Below are 22,881 nucleotides of genomic sequence, written 5' to 3'. Positions count from 1 at the left end.
TTTTATCCGAATGTTTCCGCCCCCCCCCCCCATGTGTACAGTGACAATATCGGGGCACATTGAAGGATCCGCGATGTTTGTAGTTGGTCGGAACAGTTTGCGTTCTTCAGACGCAGACGGGAGAATCCTGGGAGGTTCATACAGAGAAAGAAACCGTCGTACTCGACAGAATTACGAGAATAGAAATGGTAGCAGCTGCGATACCACAAAGAATTTTGTCTGGGAAGGACCCAGTGATGAAATTGACGACCATGTGAACCAATGATGTGCATGAGATAAAAGTCTTTATTGCAGCCAAGTACACTGTGTAAGTGTAGACGAGTCACCGAGTCGATTTTAAAATATGTGCATAGTCACCGGTGCGTTAGCAGTAGTTCGGGCCCCCTGAACGTGGTACCTGCTTCAGCGAGAACGCTATTTTTTTGTTGAGCTTGGAGCGGGTGTAGTGTGGGAAGAGACAAACTCCTGGAAATGTTGTGCACCGGCAAGGGTGACGAGTCTCTGCAAGACGGTTGTCCACGATGGTTGCGCCGTGCTATGAAACAACGGTGGCGGTGGTGTGGTTGTGCGCATGCTCTGGAAAGTCGTGGCCAGCCATGAGGCTGTCGTGGGCTCCTCGATAGGAGTCGCTGTACTGTTTGTGAACCTGCTCAGGATGGAGCCGAAGTAGCCGTCGGGTCCGCCTAGCACCGTGACAATGGCAGACAGGCTGTCGATGGAAGTGCGATCGCAATCTTTGTAGAAACGTGCACAGTCGCGCTGTAGCCATCCGCTTGCCCAGGCACCGGCATAAGAATCAGCCTCTGTAGATCGGTTTCTAGAAAGCAGCGCAGGAAAAAAAAAAAAAGATGGTGTAGCATGAGACATCGACGAACACGGCAACCACATGCAGTGAACAGCCCTGTCGTGTATTAATTTTGTCGGAATATTGAAGGTGGTTGATAATCAAGACATCGCTACAAAGTTTGTTGTACGGAGAAGGCGCAGTTACAAAAACGCTGGCAGACAATCCACAGGAACTATGATAAGGACGACGGGTTGTGCCTAGAAAAGGCAAAGGACGATTGCGGAATGTGACGTCCCGATAACTGCAAGGCAAGGCCAAATAAGCTAAAAATGAGCGTGAACCATGCAGCCAACACAAAAATTTTAAACTTGAACGTAGCACTGGCATGGCATTTCACACAATGAATATTAGTATTGTTGCGCAGTCCGCGATGCAAAGCGGGACAGATGACAATATTGCGAGGGGCCTATGCATTTGAATGCAACAGGGTCAAGATGTAGCAATCATTGTGACGACGCCACCGCAACAATGAAAAAGCCACCTGAAGTAGTTGTCGAACACTTCAACGGTGGGCACTCCATCAGACACCGCCTTGGACAGCTCGCAGACGAGCCGTTGACGGCATTCCGTCGTCCCCCCAGTGACGGATTCCTCGGTGGAGGCAATGGCCTGACGGACGACGCGGGTCAGGCGTTCGATGCCGTTCTCGCTCGGGTCAAGTTTGTTCTCGAAGGAGCGCAGGCCACCTGGTCCGAGGCCTATCAGGGCACCGAGCGGGGGAAAAAAGAAAGACCCGACGAACAGTGCCAGGTATGCGACCCCGGAAAGCAAGACCATAAACACGCTCTTGCTGATGACCGGCGCTAGCAGAGGCATCAGGGTCAGCGACAGCGGCAAGAGGGCGCCAAAGGTGCGGCCGCTGTCCGAAATGCGCGCTTCCGCGACGTCGGTTCTTGCAGATGCCGCATCTGCAAATCGCGAGGAAAGCGCTGTGGAAAAAGGCCGCGACACTGCGCGAAATAACAGCATCTTACAAAACATGGAGTCGCAGGCCTTTTCTAGCCCTATAGCAGCTAACAAGTCAAAGCGTCGACTTCAACAACGCACAGCACGTAAGAGAAATAAAGTTGAAAGGGGTTTTAAATATGAAATAGTTACATGGTCGCGAGAGGATACAAGGTTGTTAAATAGAATGAATTCGAAGCTGTCGTAATCGCGTAGCGACCTCCCCCACCCGGAGAAAAAATCTGAAACTACAAGCAAAACAGCATAATACGAAGTCCGCACCTCTGAATTGCTTAGAAAAATATTAAGCAATCACCAGGCAGACCTGCGGCGCGAAATACTCCTAACCACAATTTCCGAGTACCTTCGGCATTTGTGCGTGCCTTACCTGCTGCAGACGCTAAGCAGAGAACAAAGACGGCTAGGAAATGCGCCATAGTGTTTCGAGCGGTCACAATCGGCCACGCGTTCCAAAGGTTCTGAAGAGCGAGCCCACGGTCTTGCTTTTATAGGTCGCACATACGGTGGCGCTCCTTGCGAGTTTTAGGTGAAGCTAGAACGCGTGTTCTTTTTTGTTTCGATGAACACGATAAGTAGCACGACGCGTTGCGTCGTCATTATGGGAAGGAATGGAGGGGCTGTGAATGAATTTAAGGGCAAGGAAATCATACGTGTTATTCACCCATGCTTACATTCCCTAAAGAAATCGTTTTTAGACGCATGCGTAATACTTCTGCGCCTCACTGATACATAACTTGCCAATAAACTTTTGCCTTTTTGATTCCTCGCGCCTGCCGGCGATACCCCATCAGCTTGCTGAAAAAATAAGTGTGCTAGAACCATTGAAGATGATTATCTAAGTAAACAAATAGCTTTCTTATAACGCTAAATTACGCGACCATGGATCACTGAAGAACCAACCAAATTGATGAAACGCTCGGCTTTGGCGTCTCGAATTTGTTGTAGAAGAGTCAAAGAACCTTGCCTCCATTTCATAAACAAGGCAGTGTTGCTGAAAGCACAATCACTTACTTCATCCCTCGTCGCGACGTACGCGCGCAAACTGCCCCATGGGTTTTAGAATATTACCCAACAGTATGACGTGCATGTAGTTTCTTGCGGGCCTGGGCAAATAAAATGCGACTTCCATGTCATTTAAAAGGCGTACACGTAGACACCCTTGTAATCTTGGAATAAATTGTAAGGTGAACCATGTGCGTAAATATGATCCTTGTAAAACGAATATATGTATCCTTTTCCGCTTTCCTGCAGCCGAGTGTGTACGGGCGAGACAGGCAAATGCATTTATCTTAGTGTATGAGAGCATCGATTGTCGCCTAAGGAAAAATACAGCAGACTTGTGCGACCTTGCAAAATAGCAATCCGGTTACAGCGAAGCTGTTTCTTTCGAGTGGTTGCAATAAGAATATTAGTGGCCTGTAAATAATTATTATACTTTACAATGCTGCGCGCACACGACTAGCCATTTTGAAACCTTGCCCGCATATACCATTTTCGAATACGTGTTAAAGAGCTCTCACAAAGTTTTTAGAAGTTCTTCCAGACACATTTAACTTAGCGAGGACATTGGCCGCAATGTTAGCCCGATTCTCCTGACAAATCATTAAACAAACACCAAGCAACTACACCGAGACTTCTACAAACATGCACCTTTCCTACACCACTACTCATGCACCGAATACAACCGGAAGGATACTCATCACGCTGTAAGACATGCAATGCACCATGTGCGGACCTACATCCCGTTATACTGGCGTGACCATCAGCTCCAAACAGTGTCACGCACAGCATAAACCACAATGCTAAAATAAAAGCTCAGTGCTCTTCCACTCTGTAACGAAGGATGACCTGCGATGCTGCGTATTTGGGCCCCTTAATGGCGAACTGCACCTCGGCGACGGGTCGGCCCGGGATTGCACTATCTTCAAGAATGGCCCACGTAGGAGGAGTGCTTCACGTCTGCTTCACCTCCCCCACTGGTCGGTTAGGCATTGCACTGTCTTCGGGGTCGGCTCACGTATGGTGAGTTTTGTGCCTGCACACGGGCACGATCCTGGGGGAACCAGCCTTTAGCAGCTTCGACGTGAAATTGGTTACGATGTTGGAACCAATCCTGATGATGACAGTTTTGTGTTATCACATGGACACGGTCCTGGGGAAAGTAGCCCTTAACAGCTTCGCTGTAAAGTCCCTGAGCAGTGGGAGGCTATACTACTCAGCGAACGCTAAGAAGACCAGCTCTGGGCTGTCCGGCCTGCGGAGGACACCGCTACGGTTCGAGGCCTGGCCTGCATCGGACGGAAAGGAAAGCTTTACGAAGCTAGCCTGCCGGCCTCTCCGTTAGCTTTTCGAACCGAGAATAGATTTTTTTATAAAGGTGGTTTATCTCTCTCTCTCACACATAACATGTGATCTTAGTGGCGTTTTAGTTCGCCCCGGAAGGGCTAGGTAGTGTCGAAGACGCATGTATCTTGAATGTTCACTTTCATGTGTCATACAGGAAGGATGACGGGAGTAAAAGCTGCACTCAAGCAGTTTGACCAGCTACCACTGCTTACAAAGTGTTGTAAATCAGTGAGATTTTATTTTCTGCTGAAAATGAAACATAAAAAAGATAAATTGACAGAACATACTAAAAGAGCATTGCAATGGACAGAAATTTGGCAGAGTACAATAGTTATTGTGTAAACGGGAAGAAATAACTATATGTAGAAAAAGCAACAAACCATTAAAGAATGCAAGGGTTTAGTAAAGAAAACACAGAATTTGACAGCACTATTATGATTTGGCAAATCGCACCTATATTACAGACGCAAACATCAAAATTTTAAAAACATTGTTGTGAAATTCGAATTCAGATTTTCTGCACTTGCCCCCATGCAGTTATCTACACTCACCCCAATGCAATTAGGATGATTTAATATTTCAGGAATAACACTATATATTTCATCACTGTCATGATACATGCGGCACGACATGTATCAGTATCTGTATTTTGGGTACATAGGGTGAAGTGGTGTGTATCTTGGGATGAGAAGTACATCTATGGCGATATCTAAAAAGACACCCAAATTATCTAACGGCCGTTGAAGCTTATTGCAAAAGAAGGCACTTCATTGCGAGCTCCTCTTTCTGCAATATTTTACTAAATTATCGCATTTACGCGTCAAAACCCCGAGTTCACTTTCCTAATAACCAAAGATGATTGGCAAAATCAAATGCTATGTGGCGCTGTTATTAACAATTATTAAAAGTTTACCCTATAAATGCCTATATGCCCACAAAGTGTAATGTTGCAACTGCAGAATGAAAGTGAAGCCAGTGCTCATAGCAGTCCCTGTTGCTAGAGACGTAGCGCGTAGAATCATTTTCGAGAAGTTTGCCCTAAGCACGTGCCGTGAAGTGCACTGATGTTCCAGCGATGCATTGACCAACTCCATCTAACAATTTTACTCACACATTGGGCAGCTTAGAAGCCCGTCATCTAGAAGATCAATGCACACTGCTTAAGATTTTCAGTACCTCATTCGCTCGAATATAGGTTGACCCGGATATTGAACTCACACAGGCCTAAGCATAATAGATAAAGCCATATATTTTTAGAAGGAAAAACTTTGAACAAGCCATGGGTTTATTTACCGTAAGCTGGGCTACTAATTCTCCCTAGTCGATGCCACAAGCTGCATTCTCGTCGGAAATGCCAGAGAAGTCATCCTCATCACATGATTAGCAGGCGTCCTCTGCACCACAAACAGCGTAGTCGTTGGTGGCGTCGAATGTACTAGATGCGAAGCATTTCTCAAAGGCAGTCTGGATAATATCCCGACTGAATTTAGGTGTGCGTGACAGATTAACTTCGTTAGCCCAGTACTGGCGACCGAACGCCACACGTTTTATAGTTGTACTTTGAAGCGTACTTTTTAAAATTATTTCTTTCCTTGAACAGCTTGGCTATCATAAGCTGGGACACACGGTAGAAGAACCGCATCTAGCACAGCATCTAGCACTGCCGCAGAGTTCGCCCATGCTGATTGCAGCCATTCGCTCGACCTCTCAAGTGTGGTTCAAGCTGTATGGTGTGCTGTTTTGCAGCGGAGCCGTATATGGTTAGGGTTCCATCTCTGGTTCCCTGCTGCAACCACAAAGTGGAAACGGGAAAATTCTGTTTGCTGTGCCTTTGCGCGGCTTAAAGTTTATAGCATTTCACCTGCACCTCCTTAACAGTTTCTCGCTTCCGTAATGCGTGTATATCTATTTTGTACACTTACCTATGCATGTGACGAATCTGGTCCCTTGACCCTCATCCCTATTTTTTGCCATAAATACTCTGAACATCTTTCAGTTATCTCAACTGCTGACTGGTTAATGCTTCAATATCACAGCACTGCTGGAATGTAGACGTCACCTACAGGTCTCAATTGTCTCCGGATTTTTACGGCACCAGACACATGCCTCATCCTGTTGCGAGTATTTGCTCTGGTATGTTTTTGTCTTTAGGCAACCAGCTCGGGCCTCACATAGCAAGGCACTGCCAATGAAACCTGTGAGCTTTCAAACTCGGAAAATCCTGTGGACATGACGCAGAGGGGGAGGGGGGGGAGGGGCAGCGGGGATGGGGGGAGAAATGCCACATAGCAGGCATATACATTACTAAAGTTTGTCCTCAGTGCACGACATTGAAGGAATACATACGCATCTTATAAAATATAATTTGCCGTTAGACGGCACCATCCTCCATACGTAGCAGAGAAGCACAAAATACGGTTTTTAGATGGCAGTGAGTTGTTGAGCTACATAATTGCTGCCAATTTCACTTATAGGTACTTTAAGACCTTGTATGTGCGCACTTCCTCCAAGCAAGTAGCCCGCTTGCATTATTTATCCATTAAAATACTACCGACAAAAGGAATGGAATCAACTAGCGAAACCTTTTCGCGACCACAATTGCTGCGTGCGTGGGTTGTACTTGCTAGTAACGTCGGCGTCACGCCTTCGTCGCTGTACCATTGTAAGCCTTGCTGCCGGTTTGCACAATTGGCCGATGCCATGCAGAGTGCAAACAAACAATCGGGGCAACGCCAATCCAGACGGCCTGCGGCGGAACGTGACGCCCTTAAGCCCGGACGCGAACTCCAAGACCAACACGCCATCGCAGGGCCTGAGCTTCCTTATTTTCTCAACGAAAAGGGACGAGTGCTTCATGCGGTCAGTGCTTAGGCGTTCTGCAGGGCTTCGTTTTCTATAGGAAGAAAGACGTTCACCCGTGTGAAGTCTTCAGCGCATGTCGAGGATATCTTATCCCAATTACGACTACTCGCTATGTTATTACAAGAAAAGAAACGCAACAACCTCTTCCGCGGCCCTCTGTCGGTGACGCTGGAAAACTGTCCCTAAGCAGTAATGCTACACCCGCATCAGAGTTACATGGCGTGCAGAACGAACAGCCCCTTCTTCGGTTTTTTAAGAGCCTTGTTTTAAGAGCCATTTCTGTTTTCGTTGTTTTGTAGTTGTGAAGCCTTCCTTATAAATATTAGAAAACAGTCATATTTTCGACCTCAAGGAATAAAATGCGAAACCTTTGCCTGACATGGCCGCACCTTTAGCAACAGTTTTTACGGGCAATCATTCGTAGGCTGTGATGAAATGCTGCGCGCTCAACTTCTTGAAGGTCTCATAAACCATTTGCCAAGCACGTATTCGTATTGAGCACAATTGATATGCCTAGCCACACAGATGCGTTTTTGGATGCTTCCCCTTCCAGTTTCCTGCATCACACTGAACGGTCTTGACGTGTTCTCAGTTCAGATTGTCGGTGAATAGCTCGGAATCTTCGCAGGACTCGTCCAAAAGGCTCTACAAAAGGCAGGAGAACAAGAACATTAGCGTAAGTAAGCCTGACGTGACAATGCTTTACATAAATTAGAAAAAAAAAACAGAATGTTCGTACGAATGGCAGACGAGAGTTCGATCTGTGGGATTACTCAGAGCCTTCCATATTAGTCTAAGAATACTGCGATTGATATTTGGTAATGACGAAGAGATATTCACGTTCATAGAGGGCAAGATATTCCTTTCTGAATGTTGTGAATTGGACTTGTAACAGCGTGAGGCACCTTAAGGTTACAATACTAGTGTACTTCCATGTTTGGTATACAACATGAAACTAAACATTAAATATATGCTAAGTTATGTGATATGAAAAGTGCCTTCAAGCAATTAAATAAATCTTTTAATTTATCAATGAAACGACAAAGTGCCAAGACGTACCAAGATTAAAGAAATGACCGTGGCTTAGTAACAGACTTCGAGTGTGAACAATGATGGGCGTTGCTGGACTGGAGTGCTCTCAACTTGTTCAAGCTCTGATAAAGCATTCCTCAGGCAAACGCGTATATTCTACTCGGTACCTGCCAAACGAAACATTCACGTTGTTCGATTGCTCTCTTTCCAGTTTACTGCGACAAAGTTATCAATCTCGACGCCTGCTAAGTTCACAGCAGCGGCGATTAGTTCGCTAACTTCATATTGCCGTGCCACGCAGCTCTAAAAAAGCGGGATAAAATTAGTGTAAGTAAGCGTGGTAGAATATGCTTTGCATAAATTATAACAAATGCAGAACGTTCAAGAGATTGCGTGACGAGCCCTCGATTTGTGCGATTACTCAGTCTCATATATTGGTCTAAAGATACCGCCATCAAGATTTGTGTATGACGAAGAAGTGTTCACCTGCTTAAGTGGCACGATATTTCTTTCTTAACGTTGTGAATTGGTTTTGTAACTGTTCAAGGTACCTTAACCTCAAGTGGTAGTTAAATGCTTCGTATACAACATGAAATAAACATCAAAGATATGCCAAGTGGAATTGTAAGTTCTTTAAAGATAGAAAACCATACTTTTCATTTATCAATGAAACGACAAAGCGCCACACGTTTTCGAGATTCGGGACATCACCGTGCGTTTAGCAACATTGTTCGCTTGTGAACAATGGTGGGCATTGATGGACTGGATTGCGCTCAACTTGCTGAAGGTCTCATAAACCATTCACGAAGCGCATACGTATATTCTGCACGATAGGTGCCAAACCAAATATTCGCGTGTCTAGATTACTCTGCTTCGAATTTACTGCGTCACATTTATCAGTCTACGCGCTTGCTAAGTTCACTGCGGCAGCGATTAGTTCTATAACTTCGTAGTGCCGTTCCAAGGAGCACTAAAAAGGCGGGATAAAATTAGCGTAAGTAAGCGTGTGTTGAATATGCTTTGCATTAATTATAACAAATGTAGAATGTTCATGAGATTGCGTGACAAGCCCTCGATTTGTGCGATTACTCAGACTCTCATATATTGGTCTAAAAATACCACCATCAAGATTTGTATATGACGAAGAAATGTTTACCTGCATAAGTGGCACGATATTTCTTTCTTAACGTAGTGAATTGGTCTTGTAACAGTTCAAGGTGCCTTAACCTCAAGTGGTAGTTAAATGTTTCGCATACGTCATGAAAGTAAACCTGAAGTAATACAAAGCGAAATTGTAAGTTCTTTAAAGATAGAAAACAATACTTTTAATTTATCAATAAAACGACAAAGCGCCGCAAGTTTTTGAGGTTAGGGACATCACCGTGTGTTTAGCAACATTGTTCGCTTGTGAACAATGGTGGGCATTGATGGACTGGATTGCGCTCAACTTGTTGAAGGTCTCATAAACCATTCACGAAGCGCATGCGTATATTCTGCACGATAGGTGCCAAACCAAATATTCGCGTGTCTAGATTACTCTGCCTCCGATTTACTGCGTCACATTTATCAGTCTCCGCGCTTGCTAAGTTCACTGCGGCAGCGATTAGTTCGATAACTTCGTAGTGCCGTTCCACGCAGCTCTTAAAAAGAGGGATAAAATTAGCGTAAGTAAGCATGTGTTGAATATGGTTCGCATAAATTCGAACAAAGGTAGAACGTTCATGAGAATGGGTGACGAGCCCTCGATTTGTGCGATTACTCAGAGTCTCATATATTGGTCTAAAAATACTGCCATGAAGATTTGCAAAATACCGAAATAAATACCGAAGAAAAATACCTCCATGGAGGCAGTAGCGGACTGAAGTGCGCTCAACTTGTTGTTGGTCCCATAAACCATTCCTGAAGCACATTCGTATATACTGCTCGATACATTCCGAAGCAAATATTCGGGTTTCTTTATTATTCTCCTTCTTGTGTACTGCGTTTAATTCATCAGTCTCGACTCGTGCTAGGCTTTTAGCGGCCGCGAATAGATGAGTATCTTTGTAGGGCTCGTTCCACAAGGCTCTAAAAAGGCGGGATAATATTAGCGTAGGTGAGTTTGTCTTGAGAACACTTTAGATAAGTTTGAAAAAAATGTCAAACACCCATACGACTGCGATAGGAGAGCCTTCAATCTTTTGATGACTTAACTTCTAATACATTATTCTTGAATAGCTGAAATGCAGGTGATGGCTATTCCCCTTTGCATTAAATTTTATGGGCATTGCACACATCTTTAACGAAACGTTTTTATCTAGCACTGACAACGGTATATCTGCGTCTCTATATGGCTCACCAGTGACTGGGTAATTGTTTTGAGGAAATGAAAAATGTTTTGAGAAGTTTTATTATGCATGATGAAGGATAAATGTTGCCTTTGGAAATGTCGTATAATAACATCCAATTCTAGGATATTGCTAATATTTCATTTGCCTTAAATGAACATGTTTCCTGGTCTTATCAAAGGTAGTCCTTATCAGAGTGCTCATTCAAAACTCGTGAAAAAAGGAATGGCCGTCACCTGTCTTCGAAATGCAGTTAGCCAGTGTTGTGAGCACCAAACGAAAATAGCCTCTTACAGCAGACATGACGGCCTAAAACCGCAGAGCATCCATGTTCTGTCACCACAGCTGGGTGTGACACTCTTGCAAAAAATAAAGAGCTCAGGAAGAAAATAGGATAAGTGGAAATAGAAAATAGACCACTTCATGTAATATATGTTCAACGGTTATCAAGAAATCTAAAGAAAGTCGCCAACAGGCAACAAATCGACCAAGTGTTGCCCGCTCCCTGCAAGCTTTCGAAGCTGTACTATGCACTGAAAAACCGGAAGTGCCAGCAATTCGCCACGAACCGGAAAACAAAACTCGGCAGGTGCGCCTCTGACGGCGTTTACCAGATACTGTGAAGTTGCGGACGAGTGTACGTTGAACAAACCGGGCAATGTTTAATGAGAGTGCAAGGTATTCGAAAAACAATGTGAAAGAACAGGTACGGTAGCCTTTGAAGTGCGCATTGTAACAAATTATCATGTACTCCAGTGTTCGGTGACACTAGGTTGCTGAAGCACGCCAAAGGCAAAAAACAAAAAAAAAACAAAGATGAATTCTAGAAGCTTACTGCTTTGATAAAGCCGATGATAAATGTCTCAGCGCAGCGTGAATCAGTTGCACAATAGTTCAGATCAATTTTTTAGATAAACACCGGTACTTGTAGGCCGAATACGCATTCCCTTCGATATTTTTTTTTTGCGGGTGGGTTTGACATGTTATACAGCCGGTTGTTCCTTCAATAAATTTTTCTCGTTGGCAGCTCAGCGCTCTTCAGAATGTGTTTGCTTTTGGTCTCTGTTGTCTCTTTCGTGCTGCTTCAAGTAATGCTCAATAATTGTAGGTTCCATTAAATTAGGAAATTTTCAGGCATACCTTGGAACTCAATATCGCTAGGAGAGACATTCGTCTTGGAGTAAACAAAAAAAGAGGCTCATAGAAATAAAAGGCCATGCTGGATACAAAAATACTTCTTGTACATTTCCTTTATATGCTTTCGTGGACACAATTTTTGCGGCAAGTAGGATCCATGAATACATAAGTAAAAAAAAATCATTTGCTTACAAGCTCCTATTTTAGAGTTATGATTTACATACTTATGAGCTAGTGCAAGACGAATGTATTCTAAGAAAAGACTATATCGCTACGTACTTCGACAGCGCTTGCGTTACTGTAAATTTGGCCTTAAATTTGTAGTCGCTACATTATTTTAAGTGAAATGGTGCTAGTCTCGACACAGAGACTAACCGACCATACAACGTGGCTGACTTGGCATAGAATGCTAATACAAGACGCTATGGAGTTGATAACAGCAGCTTTCCTGCGGCCTGCTCCAAAAAAAAAAGACTGCATTTCTCTTTTCCCACGCGTTGAGTGGAGTGCAACGGAAGTTGACGACATTTTATAAGGTTCCACACACCGCATACGCATGAAGCAATCCTCTGTCTCGGGAAGAGAAGTCTATAGATTTATCTCTAACAAAGATGGGTACACAGCAGCTGCCCATGTAAACAAGTAAATTTCTGTCTTAACCGCGAACACTGTACACTACGATTAAAAAGAGGAATTTAGCAGTGGCTCTAACACCCAGCATTGTAAGCCATGATTCTGTGGTGCCAAAAATTTTCGGCTGCAGTGGCGAAAGTGCCAGCGTGTTGAGAAGCCTATTGTTAAAAAAAAAAACAATATTTGTTAGAAAAGCACCAGACACTGAATTCCTTTGACAATTCATTAATTTTCTTTATGAACGGTTTCAGAATGTCTCAAGTGCTAAGGGGGTTTGAATTTAGTGTATTTCCGCATCGACGTAAACACGTGCGTTGTATAGTGCGCACAATGTTCTTTTGGTTAAGCATAGGCGTCATGCACTCGTATGGCGGCGCCACTCCATCATGGACGCGACTTTTGGATTAGTGTTCTGTGGCAATTTAGCCGCATTATATGACCGGTTGTCTTTGTATCGACTACCCATTTGCCTTAGGAACGATCTAAACGACTAGACCGAATGATGAGAGATGATCAATGAAGACGCAGCCTGGGCAGCGACCATATACTTTTAGCGTTAAAATGGGACACAGATACTAGCACTAAACATGAATCAATAGCAAAAAAATTTGTAAGAAATGAATGAAAAGCGAATAGCAGAGACAAAGAATATTATACAGAAGGATTGAGGCCTTTCCTACAATAGTCTGGAAATTAGGAACTTGTTGACGTTATGCAGCAGGAAGCAAGACAAAAGCGGCAACAAAATGGTTAGATTTGGGAAGAGCAAACTACGAAAGTGGTGAAACAAGGAACTAATGGAAGTTGCAGACGGGCGTAAGTAGGCGTTTAGGGATCATCTAGAGGCCAAAAAGTTGGGATTACATGAAGAGGTGCTGCTTAGATAGAACAGATACAGAGAAAAGGAGGTGGTGAGCGAGCTTGGACGAGCGTAAATAAAATTCACAAGCGAACATTGTGTGCATAATATTTGCGAAATAGACACAGGCGTACAAAGAAGATTTTGGAACCATGTAAGAATACGTGGAGCGCCATCTAAAATTTCGCAAATGGCTATAACAGATAAAGATGGTTACATCTTCGAAGGAAACGAAGCGCTGCTGTATATCCCAGACGGTATTAGGGATTACTTCGGCACGAAAAAAGAAAGCATACTTCAGAGTGAAACAGCTCCAGTAATAACAGGGAAGCTGAGAGATCAATATTTAGTATAGCAACATTTTACTGCAGAATAAAGTAAAGCAAAATACAGCCAATAAAAAACTTCGGTCCAAGAAAGCAAGACCCTGCTTACTAATGCCATAGAGCGAGTGTATAAAACAGACCTAATTCTGTTGGGGTGGCGTGAAAGCAAGCTGAACCTCATCTAGAAAGGCAAAGGTGATAAAGTTAAGGGGAGCTGGTACAGGCCAATTACCTTTTAACGTCGGTGGTATGCAGAAGGACAATGCATGGCAAAAAAATTATAGCTGTCGAAGTGGTTGGTGAAAAATTTTGTACTGCGGGAACTGCAGTATGGGTTCAGAGCGGACAGACGCTTAGAAGATGATATGATCGCACTAACTCGGTGCATATGGATTTCAGTAGCTCAGAATAAATCTTTATGGGTCGCATTTCTAGATATAAGGGGATCCTACGACAACGTAAACACCGAATTTTTATGACATATTCTCACGCGCCAATACATAGTTGACGATTTCGTGGAGCTGCAGAAGGAGATATGAATAGACTCTTGGATACAAATTGTAGAGGAAGAACAATATTGTAATGCAGTGGGCAAAATTCACCAAGGACTGAACCAAGGATGTCCCTTGTCTCCATTGTTGTTCACACTTTATGTTAAGGGCACTGAAATACGAATGGAAAACAGCGAAGTAGGGCTTGATTTATACTACATGCGTACTCGTGCAGCATAAAGTTTCAGGCTGATTGATGCGAACGACATAGTGGTACTTGTTGAAGATCATTCCCGACAGACGGCGACGGTGAAGAGGAAAGAAGGCAAGAGGGATGGCACGAGCAATAGATTAAAAATAAGGAGTGCTTGAGATATGGCGGATGTTTCTATTAGGCGACATTTTCTTGGTGCCGAAATCCGCCGGTCATCGTCCTTCCTAGTCTTCTAGCTTCAATGGCATCCGTAGAGCAACCTCGCAAGAACCATGGCATCGTCAGGGCCAGCCCCACGAAAACAATTACGCTCCTGCTGACGGACCAACTGCAGGCCTCCGTTCCCGATGCCTCCCAGTTGGACTCTCGTGCTACCTACTTTATTCAGAAGAACGTCGAGCTTGTCAAACTCAACAAGCAAATCTTCGACGCCACCGACGACGATGCTTAGGAAGAAGAACTCGACGCAGCGGCGAAATACGACCAGAAGGTATCTGACGCGGTGCCCTAACACGGTCTTTTCTGAGAGATCTTACGAACAAAACGACGGCTACGAGTGCCTCAGGGTTCGACGGAACAACTCGACCGAATGCCGACGCCGGTAATTACGACACCTATGCAGAAAATGAGGCTATTGACTCTTCACCTCGAATAAGAACAGAGACAATAGCTTCCAGTCAGGGGACCGTGCTGCGTCATCGGCAGGGGTCCAGCCGAAACTGCAAATTCCTATGTTTTGTGGCACACTCCATGATTGACAGTCCTTATGGAATCAGTTTAGTGCCACGCTACACCTAAAAACAGAGTTTCTTTCCATAGGGAAACTTAAGTACATTTTATCACATTTTACTGGCAATGCCAAGAGAGCAGTCGACGGCATTCGAGTGTCTGATGACAATTGTAGCATCACCATCAATATTTTTACAAAGCGATTTGGTCGTCGCGACTTGCTCATCAATGAGCACGTTAACCACTTTCTCGCTTTGTCATCAGTCAAGTCTCAGGCAGAGGTCGAAAAACATCCGCTGCTCTACAAGATCCAGTTCCTGGTCTTTGCATTGACCGATCTCGGTGTCTCACCTGATCAATAGAAGATAGTCCTCAACCTCATGTTGATGAAGTGCCTGGCCGGCGACCTCAAGATGCTCTATAGCCAGAAGTCAATGGAAGCGTCGCAGGACTCGTCAGGTGAGACGACTCCTCAAGAGAGAGCTCGGCAGGCTGCAGAAATGCTTAGTTTTCTGCGGGTGCAGATTGAGATAAGAGAGGAGAGCAGGCCAGCGCGCGGGGCGTCCGCATCCTGACGTTTCCTACCTCCTTCCCCCAGCACCAATGGGACAACGCCTGCCTCGGCGTAAGCGCTTGCTACGGAGTCTGTTGCAGTTACGGAAGAAGTGTGCCCCTTATCCAACAGTTGTCATACTATTGCGGAATGCAACGTGCAACTTTGTGCGGATGAAAAAGGACTAGGGTGCGCAGTGCTCCATGTTACTACCACTGTGGCAGGAGCCATCACGTTAAGTGTCTTTACCGACAGTTGCGCAGCATCAGGTGTAGCGGGTGCCACCGTTACCGTTTGACCATCTTCTGCTAGTTACTTAAGCAAGCTCTGTCAACCACGGCAACCATAATGACAGTGGATCGAAATGTACCGGACCTTGCATCCCATGTCACCAGTCCGTCTCCGGTCACATCTGTCCCAAGCACCCTTAGAGGAGTCAATGTGGTCCTGTGCCAGACAGGACCGCATTCACTCCGGATCACGAAGGCGTCTCATGCGCATTCTTCTAGAAAGCAGTAGCCAGCGCACCTTTATTCGAGCGGATTTTTCAAAGGACCTCAAGTTCCGTTTATGGGAAACAAGGAAATATTCCTTGCTTGGTTCGGCTACTCGAAGCCTTGCCAAGTCATGCGTAGTCGTCGCGTAGAATTGAATCTGCGAGGCCAAAACATTGACATCGCGGTAATCGTTGAGGTTCTGGAGGTATCTGAAGTCTACTGCTCAGAGGTAGAGCCTTGCAGCTTCTGTGCGTGAAGAAATATGACGTTGCGGACAGCTTTCACCCCACACCTGGCAGCCACATGAAATAGACGTTTCACTTGGTTTCGACGTGTATTGGAAGGTAGCCATTGGAAAGATTGCTAATTTCCCCAGCCATCTAACAGCTGTGGAAAAGAAGTCCGGATGGACCGCCTGTGAAACCGTGGGGCTCAAGGGAAGTTCAGCACCTACGAGTGCTCAATTCCTGACGTGCAGCAAGACTTCTTTTCCTGACCGGTGTCCTTCTGAAATGTGGCGTCTTGATGTCATTGGAATTTATCCATCTACAGCGGAAAATCGCAAGGCTCATCCAAAACCTGAGATATTTGAATATAGTATCACCAAGCCTGATGGGTGCTACCAGGTCCCGCTGGCTATACAAGCTCCAGGGATACCTTCAGGATACGTTATTCGAAGGTTAGCCAGTGCCGCCGCAAGCCCAACTCAACCTGGTTTGAACAACAATGCAAACTCCTGAGCCAGAATGACACGGCAGTCGGAGCACATTTTTACGAAGAACACCCAGAGCGAGTTGAAGGCGAGCTACTGCCAAATGAAAATATGTATTATGTACCCCATCATGTAGTTGTGGGCCGAGATGCTCTCATAACGAAGCGTCGTGTTGTGTTGGACGCTTTCTCGCATGCGCTTGTTTATCCCTGCCTGAACGATGTCCACTACAGGAGTATAGCGTTCGGCGTTGACAGTGTCCACCTGCTACTCATGTTCTGGTAATACCCAGAGTTTCTAATTGTGGATATCAAAAAGGCATACTCGCAGATGCTTATTTGTTCTGAAGACTACGACGTAATGCGATTCCTATGGATTGACAGATTTACCTGAAATACTGAGCCATCTCCTCCTGTGGAAATGTGGAGGATGACGCGGGTACCTTTGGGAGCCTCATCCAGTCCTTTGTTACTAGCAGCCACCATTCGCCATCACCTAACGGTTTGTAGAGAGTGATATCCGGGGACTACGTGTGTGTTTCCAAGAAAAGTCGTTTTACGTTGACGACCTCATCGTGGGTCTTCCGAATGTTAACAAATGTGGAATTGTGTACAGTGAAACGCCCAAGATGTGACAGGCTGATGAGGAAGACGGTTAAGTTTATCCCATAGATGATGGCGCTCTGGAGCTTCGCTAGCTTACTCCCATCTCGTCAGCCACTACATTTGTAAATATCGTGTATATATACTTTTGTAACAAGCATGTGACGCCAGCCAGGCTCGGTGGCCTGCCAGGATTGGGGGGCAGCATTGGTCACTGCACCAAATAAACACCGATGAGCACAGCTGTTCGGCGGTCCGTCTTCGTTCATCATCCCCACGCCGCGGAGCGTCTTTCTAACGGAGGGTGGCTCGAGCCCTCCCTCATTCACAAACCCGGGCGGATCGTGGCAATAGCGACGAGTACCCACGGGTTGTCCCACGCCACCGCGAGCGGCGAAACACCGCCCCCCGTAGCTGCCACCATGCTACTGCACGGAAGGCTCAGGACATTTCAGGGAGATGGGTCCGCCTGGTCAGTTTACAAGGTCAAGTCCACCTGTTCTTCTGGGCAAACGACCCACCCGAGGCCAAACAGTGGGACCTTTCCCTGGCCAGCTGCGGGACCGCGTCTTCAGCCTCCTGCTTGATCTTCTCAAGCCAGCCATGTCGCATGGTAAGACGCTGGGTGAACTGCTCAGCATACTGCGCTCGCATTTCGACGCAGAACCGTCCACACTAATGGAGCGTTTCCACTACAACAACCGGAACTGCTGGGAAGGAGAGACTCTTGGGCAGTTCGTGGCTGCTCTACGAGGGTTAGCGAGTGTCTGCACCTTCGGGGACAAGCTGGACTCGCTGGTCTGGGACAGTTTAGCCCGCGGCATCAACAACCCCGCCATGCAGGCACGACTCCTGGAGCTTCGGTTGTAATCGCTGGCAATGAAAACTGTCGCCAAGGACGCCGGCAAGATTGCCCATGCACCCATCAACGGAAACGGCGGTCAACAAGCTGACGACAAAGGGCAGTACCTGCGGCCGCTGTGGCGGCGACACTCCCTCTCAGAGTGCCAGTTCTCTCAAGCACAATGCTTCAATGCACAAACTGGGCACCTGGCATGGGTATGGGGAAGAGGGAGAACCAACAGCGGACAGCAGCAGCATCCAGGTTCTAGCCCAGGTTCCACAAAAGCGCGTGTCCAGAGTAGCCGTCGCCATGGTACACGGCGGGGGCGTGCGGCCTCGAGTCCTTCCGTGGCCAGGCTCCACATCGTGGCCAAGGACCCACCGAATTTCGACATGTGGCTAAAAGGCCTTGTTCCATCCTGTGTGCCACCGTACATGCTGACCGTCGAAGTCTGCGGGCACCCCATGACCATGGAGCTGGACATAGGGGCCAGCGTGTCAGTCATGGCTGGGAAACTGTTCAAGCGTACCTTCCCCGGCGTGTCCATCGAGGCTTCTGGCGTGATGCTACTCCGGGCAGCTCTCCTAGTTCCAGGGTCGGGCCTAGGTCAGCATTCGCTTTGGCGACAGGGAGGCAACCTTTCCCCATTACTTAACCAAGTGGTTGTCACCTACGCTGCTGGGTCGAAACTGGATTCATGCACTGGGCATTTGTCTGCCAGAGTACCAGGAAGCCAGCCTGCACGTGGTGAGAGACGTCCCCAGCTTCCTAAACGATTCCAAATGTCTGTTCCAGCCAGGGGTTGGCACATTCGGCATGAGGGGGCTGGCCAGATGACTGGTTTGAGGGGGCCCGGCCTCGTTTTTAGACGCCTCGTCCTTTGCCGCTCGCCCTGAAGGACGGAATCACCCCGGTGGTGCACCGGTTACAGCGAGAGGGCATCCTGGTACTCGTCAAGACATCTTAATCGCACCATTCCATCGTACCAGCCCTCAAGCGAGACTGCAGTGTTGCGGCAATTTCAACGTAACCATCAACCCCGTCGTTACCGTCGAGAAGCACCCGTTGCCCCTGATTGAAGGTGTCTGGTCAGCGTTGTCCTGTGGACAGAAGTTCACCAAGCTCGAACCCCAGAGATGCTTACCAGCAGCTGGCGCTCCAAGATGCCTCCCGGAGGTATGTCACAATATCGACAACTTTGCGGCTCTTCCAGTACACGCGCTTACCGTTTGGCGCGGCCTCAGACCCAGCCATATTTCAGAGGGGGAGGGACAACCTCTTCAGGGGCACGGGGCGGTGTACTTGTACGACATCGCGGTAACTGGCGGCGATAAGGGGGACCACCTGCAGAATCTGCACAACGTCCTGGCACGACTGCAGGGCGCCGGTGTCAAGCTCAAGTTGGAGAAGTGCATTTTCCTGGCTCCATTTTCCTGGTTCTTGGGACATGTAATTTCCCAGGCTGACCTAGCCCCGGCTCCCCGCAAAATTTATCCTCTGCTGAAGGCGCCTAAGTCCCAAAACAAGGAGCTGCAGAGCTACCTCGTCATCAACTCCTACAGGAGCTTCCTGCGAAACGTGTCGGAGCATCTACAGCCGCACCATATTTTGATTCTAGATTGTCAGCAATAGGTCTTGAACAACGAGCAGGACCTGGCTTTCCAGCGCAGCACACAGCTTAAAACCAAGTGCTGGTAGACTTTGATCCTACCAAGCCTGTCATCCTGACCGTACATGCGTCATCATACGGCGTGAGAGCCGTCCAGTGCGCCAGGACAAGGATGGCCAGGAATGCCTTGTGTCGTTTGCTTCTCATCGGGTTCGTGCTGCAGAGCAACGATACAGCAAGCGGACAAGGATGACCTGGCCCTCGCGTTCGGAGTCCATCGCTTTCACCAGTATCTGGAGGGCCGGAACTTCGAGGCGGTCACTGACTATAAGCCGCTATTGGGGCTGCTGGGGCCTGACAAGGCAGTTCCCGTGCAGGCACCACCTTGAGTGGTGCCTGCACGGGAACTGCCACCTTGAGTGCCACCTTGAGGCACCACCTTGAGTGGTGAGGCTGGCAGCTTACAGCTACCAGCTGGTTTACCACCCGGGAAAGGACCTGGGACCTGCTGATGCCCTGAGTCGTCTGCACCTCCCAGAGGTGCCTGATGTTGTTCCAGAACCAGCTGAAGTGTTCATGCTGGAGAACGCGTACCCGGAGGTTCTCTCTAGATCTGCGGTATCGCAAGCGACAAGCCGGGATCCAGTCCTGTGTCAGGTGGTCAAGGCGGTGTCCTGTGGGAAGAAATTGGTTCAGCAGGCCTTTAGCCGCAATGCCACTGAGCTGAACTTGTAGCAGGGTTGCCTACTGTGGGGGTGTCATGGTGGTGATCTCCCAAGGTCTCCTGTCCAGGGTCCGGCAGCTGCTGCGCGCAGGTCATCCTGGCGTGGAAAAGGCCAAGACGTGGGTGTGGTGCCATGTTTGGCGTCCTGGCCTGGACCAAGACATCTCTCATATGGTGCAGAGCAGCCAAGTGTGGTAGGAGCATCAGCGCGCCTCACGTCATATGGAAATCATCCCTTGGCCCTTTTCAGAAACCCTGGTCCCGCCTGCATGTGTATTTTGGGGGAGCCCTTCAAGAGCCATTACTTCTTGGTGTTGGTAAACCCCTTTTCGAAGTGGGTGGAGGTTCTACCTGTCACCACTCCATCAGAACTCACGACAATTGCAGGGTTGCGACAGGTTTTGGCCACCCAGGGGTTACTGAACGTCATTGTGTCCGACAATGATCCTCCTTTCACCAGCACACAGTACCTGGCCTGGCTGACGAAGAACGGAATCTGCTGGATGATGGTTCCGCCGTAGCACCCTGCTTGAAATGGTGCAGCCGAGTGGGTGGTGCCAACCATGAAGGACAAGCTCAAGAAGAACCAGACTAGTTATTTCTGGACTCAGGTTTGCCGCATACTATTCCTGTAGCGGACCACGCCCCCTGATGTCACTGGTCATACCCCCTGTGAGCTCCTGCTGGGTGGGATGGTCAAGACAATCTTGGACGTCTTGCATCTGGGCCTCCGATCCGCAGCGCTCCTGAAGCAGCTTGAGCAGAAGGTGGCTGCTGGCCGAGGGTGCCACCCTGGGCCTTTGCCGCAGTCGGGAGCTCCAGTCTTCGCCAGGACCTTCCGTCCTGGCCCTCCCTGGTCCGCTGGACAGATGGTGTCTCCTGCCAGGGCGTCATCGCTGATTGTCCGCATGCTAGACGGGGCCACATGGCTCTTGCACGCCGACCATGCTGGCCTCGCATAGGGCCTTAGTTTGCACCCTCGACTGCCACTTGAGAAGTCCTGCCTGCAGTAGTACAAGCGGCAACACTAGTCATTTCCAGTGGAGCACCGCCCACCTTGGTGGCGGCAGGCATTGCAAGTGGGGCGGCGCCCATTGGTCTGGTGTCAAATCCGGCCCCGCTCGCAAGGCCGAACACTGCGGACCTTCCGGATGGAGCGAGGCTGGCTCAGGCCGCACCCTGCGTTGCCCCACCCGGCCCCTCAACACGGGTGCCCCGGTGGAGTACTCGACCGCGGAGGCCACCGGAGCGTTACGTGCTTGAATTGCAGGCACCGTCAACTTGGCTGGGATTGCGACAGAGCCTTACGCTCTGAACTTCGACTTTTGTTTTTGTAGGTAACAAACAGACTGGGTATAAGGCGCTGTAACAAGCATGTGATGCCCGCCAGGTTCAGTGGCCTGCCAGGCTCGGTGGGCAACATTGGTCACCGCACCAAATAAACGCGGACGAGCACAGCTTCTCGGTGGTGAGTCATTAATCACCACCACCACCACCCTGCGGAGCGTTTGTCTAATGGAGGGTGCTTAAAGCCCTCCCTCGTTCAAGAACTGGGCGGATGGTGACACCTTTGCCCTTCTATCTTCTCTGTGACATTTTTCGCTGGAGGTTGCGGGCTAAGGAGCGCGATGGATTTACGAGGCGCGCGTTCGTTGGCTGCATCCGCAATGCCAGCTCACGGCGAGGAGGCTTCGGGCACGTCCACATCCGCGTGCACCATCACTCTGGCCTAATTGAGCGGCCTAGGAACCTTTTCTGGTAGTTACAATACTGATGTCGAAGTTTAGCTGTGATGGATGGATGGATGGGAAACATTATTGGGTCCCGCAAGGCTATGGAGTGACCCATAGGGGGGCTAATCTCACGTCGGGACCAGAAGACGGAGCTTCGTGGCCGCGTATTTATTTATTTATTTATTTTAAATACTTTCAAGGCCCGTAGGCGCTAGAGAAAGGAGTGGTACATATACATAGCAAAAAAAATGCAGATGAATGAATAAAACATTTGTTAGATGGCATGGAGAACAGCAGTCTTGAACCCCGATGAGCCTATAATAGTAGCAACCGATGCGGGGAGGTGGTTCCAGTCATTGCAGGTGCGAGGTAAAAAAGAGTAATAGTACGCGTAGTATGAGCTTTATGGACCGCCAAAAGCTGCTCAACCAGATCCGCACTGCGAATGCCAGCCTCGAACCTGGCCACGTCCTAAATGTAATCGGTATTGATGGCTCAGTCGCATGGCCAGAGCATACATCTGCGGCTAAGTGATTCATTACAGTTCACGCACTGCGTCTAGGAGAATTGTTCTGCCAGTAATTGCCCAGTTGCCAATAACGCCGTTGGTACGGGGATGACAAGAAGTGGCCACTTTGTGCTTGGGAGAACATGAGCGTAGGATATCGGCGATGAATTGGGAGAGGGAAGTGTGGCCGCGGTCAGTAAGGAGCTGTCGCGGGGCGCCATGAACTAAAATGATATCCCAGAGTAGGAAGTCTCCGACGTCGGTTGCGCAGTTCGTGGGAAGTGCCCGAGTGATGGCATAGCGCGTTGCGCAATCAGTAGCTACAGCGAT

The 22,881-nt window shown here is 47.9% G+C and overlaps 2 protein-coding genes across 4 annotated transcripts in view; one reads left to right on the top strand and one right to left on the bottom strand.

Annotated features, from left to right (window-relative positions):
• Positions 1–267: 267 nt before the first annotated feature.
• LOC139059865 (uncharacterized) lies at positions 268–2,330 on the bottom strand. Its single transcript, XM_070538338.1, has 3 exons — positions 2,181–2,330; positions 1,329–1,755; positions 268–817 (listed from the first exon to the last, which is right to left on the bottom strand). The coding sequence occupies exons 1-3, from the start codon at positions 2,227–2,229 to the stop codon at positions 415–417; spliced, it is 879 nt and encodes a 292-aa protein (XP_070394439.1). The 5' UTR covers positions 2,230–2,330; the 3' UTR covers positions 268–414.
• A 5,209-nt stretch (positions 2,331–7,539) lies between these two features.
• Positions 7,540–22,881, top strand: part of LOC139060411 (uncharacterized) — a 341,522-nt gene continuing 326,180 nt past the window's right edge. For all 3 annotated transcript variants that reach the window (XR_011514794.1, XM_070539521.1, XM_070539520.1), the window contains exon 1: positions 7,540–7,697. The gene's annotated coding sequence lies outside the window, so the exon portion shown is untranslated. The remainder of the gene's footprint in view (positions 7,698–22,881) is intronic.

This window comes from Dermacentor albipictus, chromosome 5 (genome assembly GCF_038994185.2).
Source record: "Dermacentor albipictus isolate Rhodes 1998 colony chromosome 5, USDA_Dalb.pri_finalv2, whole genome shotgun sequence".
Taxonomy (NCBI): domain Eukaryota; kingdom Metazoa; phylum Arthropoda; class Arachnida; order Ixodida; family Ixodidae; genus Dermacentor; species Dermacentor albipictus.
Note: the sequence above shows the minus strand (reverse complement) of the source record. Positions and strands in the feature narration are given on the sequence as shown.

Excerpts from the sequence above, each read along its gene's own strand:
- LOC139059865 (XM_070538338.1), bottom strand. The coding sequence starts at position 2,229 with ATGGCGCATTTCCTAGCCGTCTTTGTTCTCTGCTTAGCGTCTGCAGCA. Across the intron at positions 1,756-2,180 it reads CTGCTTAGCGTCTGCAGCAG|ATGCGGCATCTGCAAGAACC; the intron begins GTAAGGCACGCA and ends CGCGATTTGCAG. Across the intron at positions 818-1,328 it reads GTGTTCGACAACTACTTCAG|AAACCGATCTACAGAGGCTG; the intron begins GTGGCTTTTTCA and ends GCTGCTTTCTAG.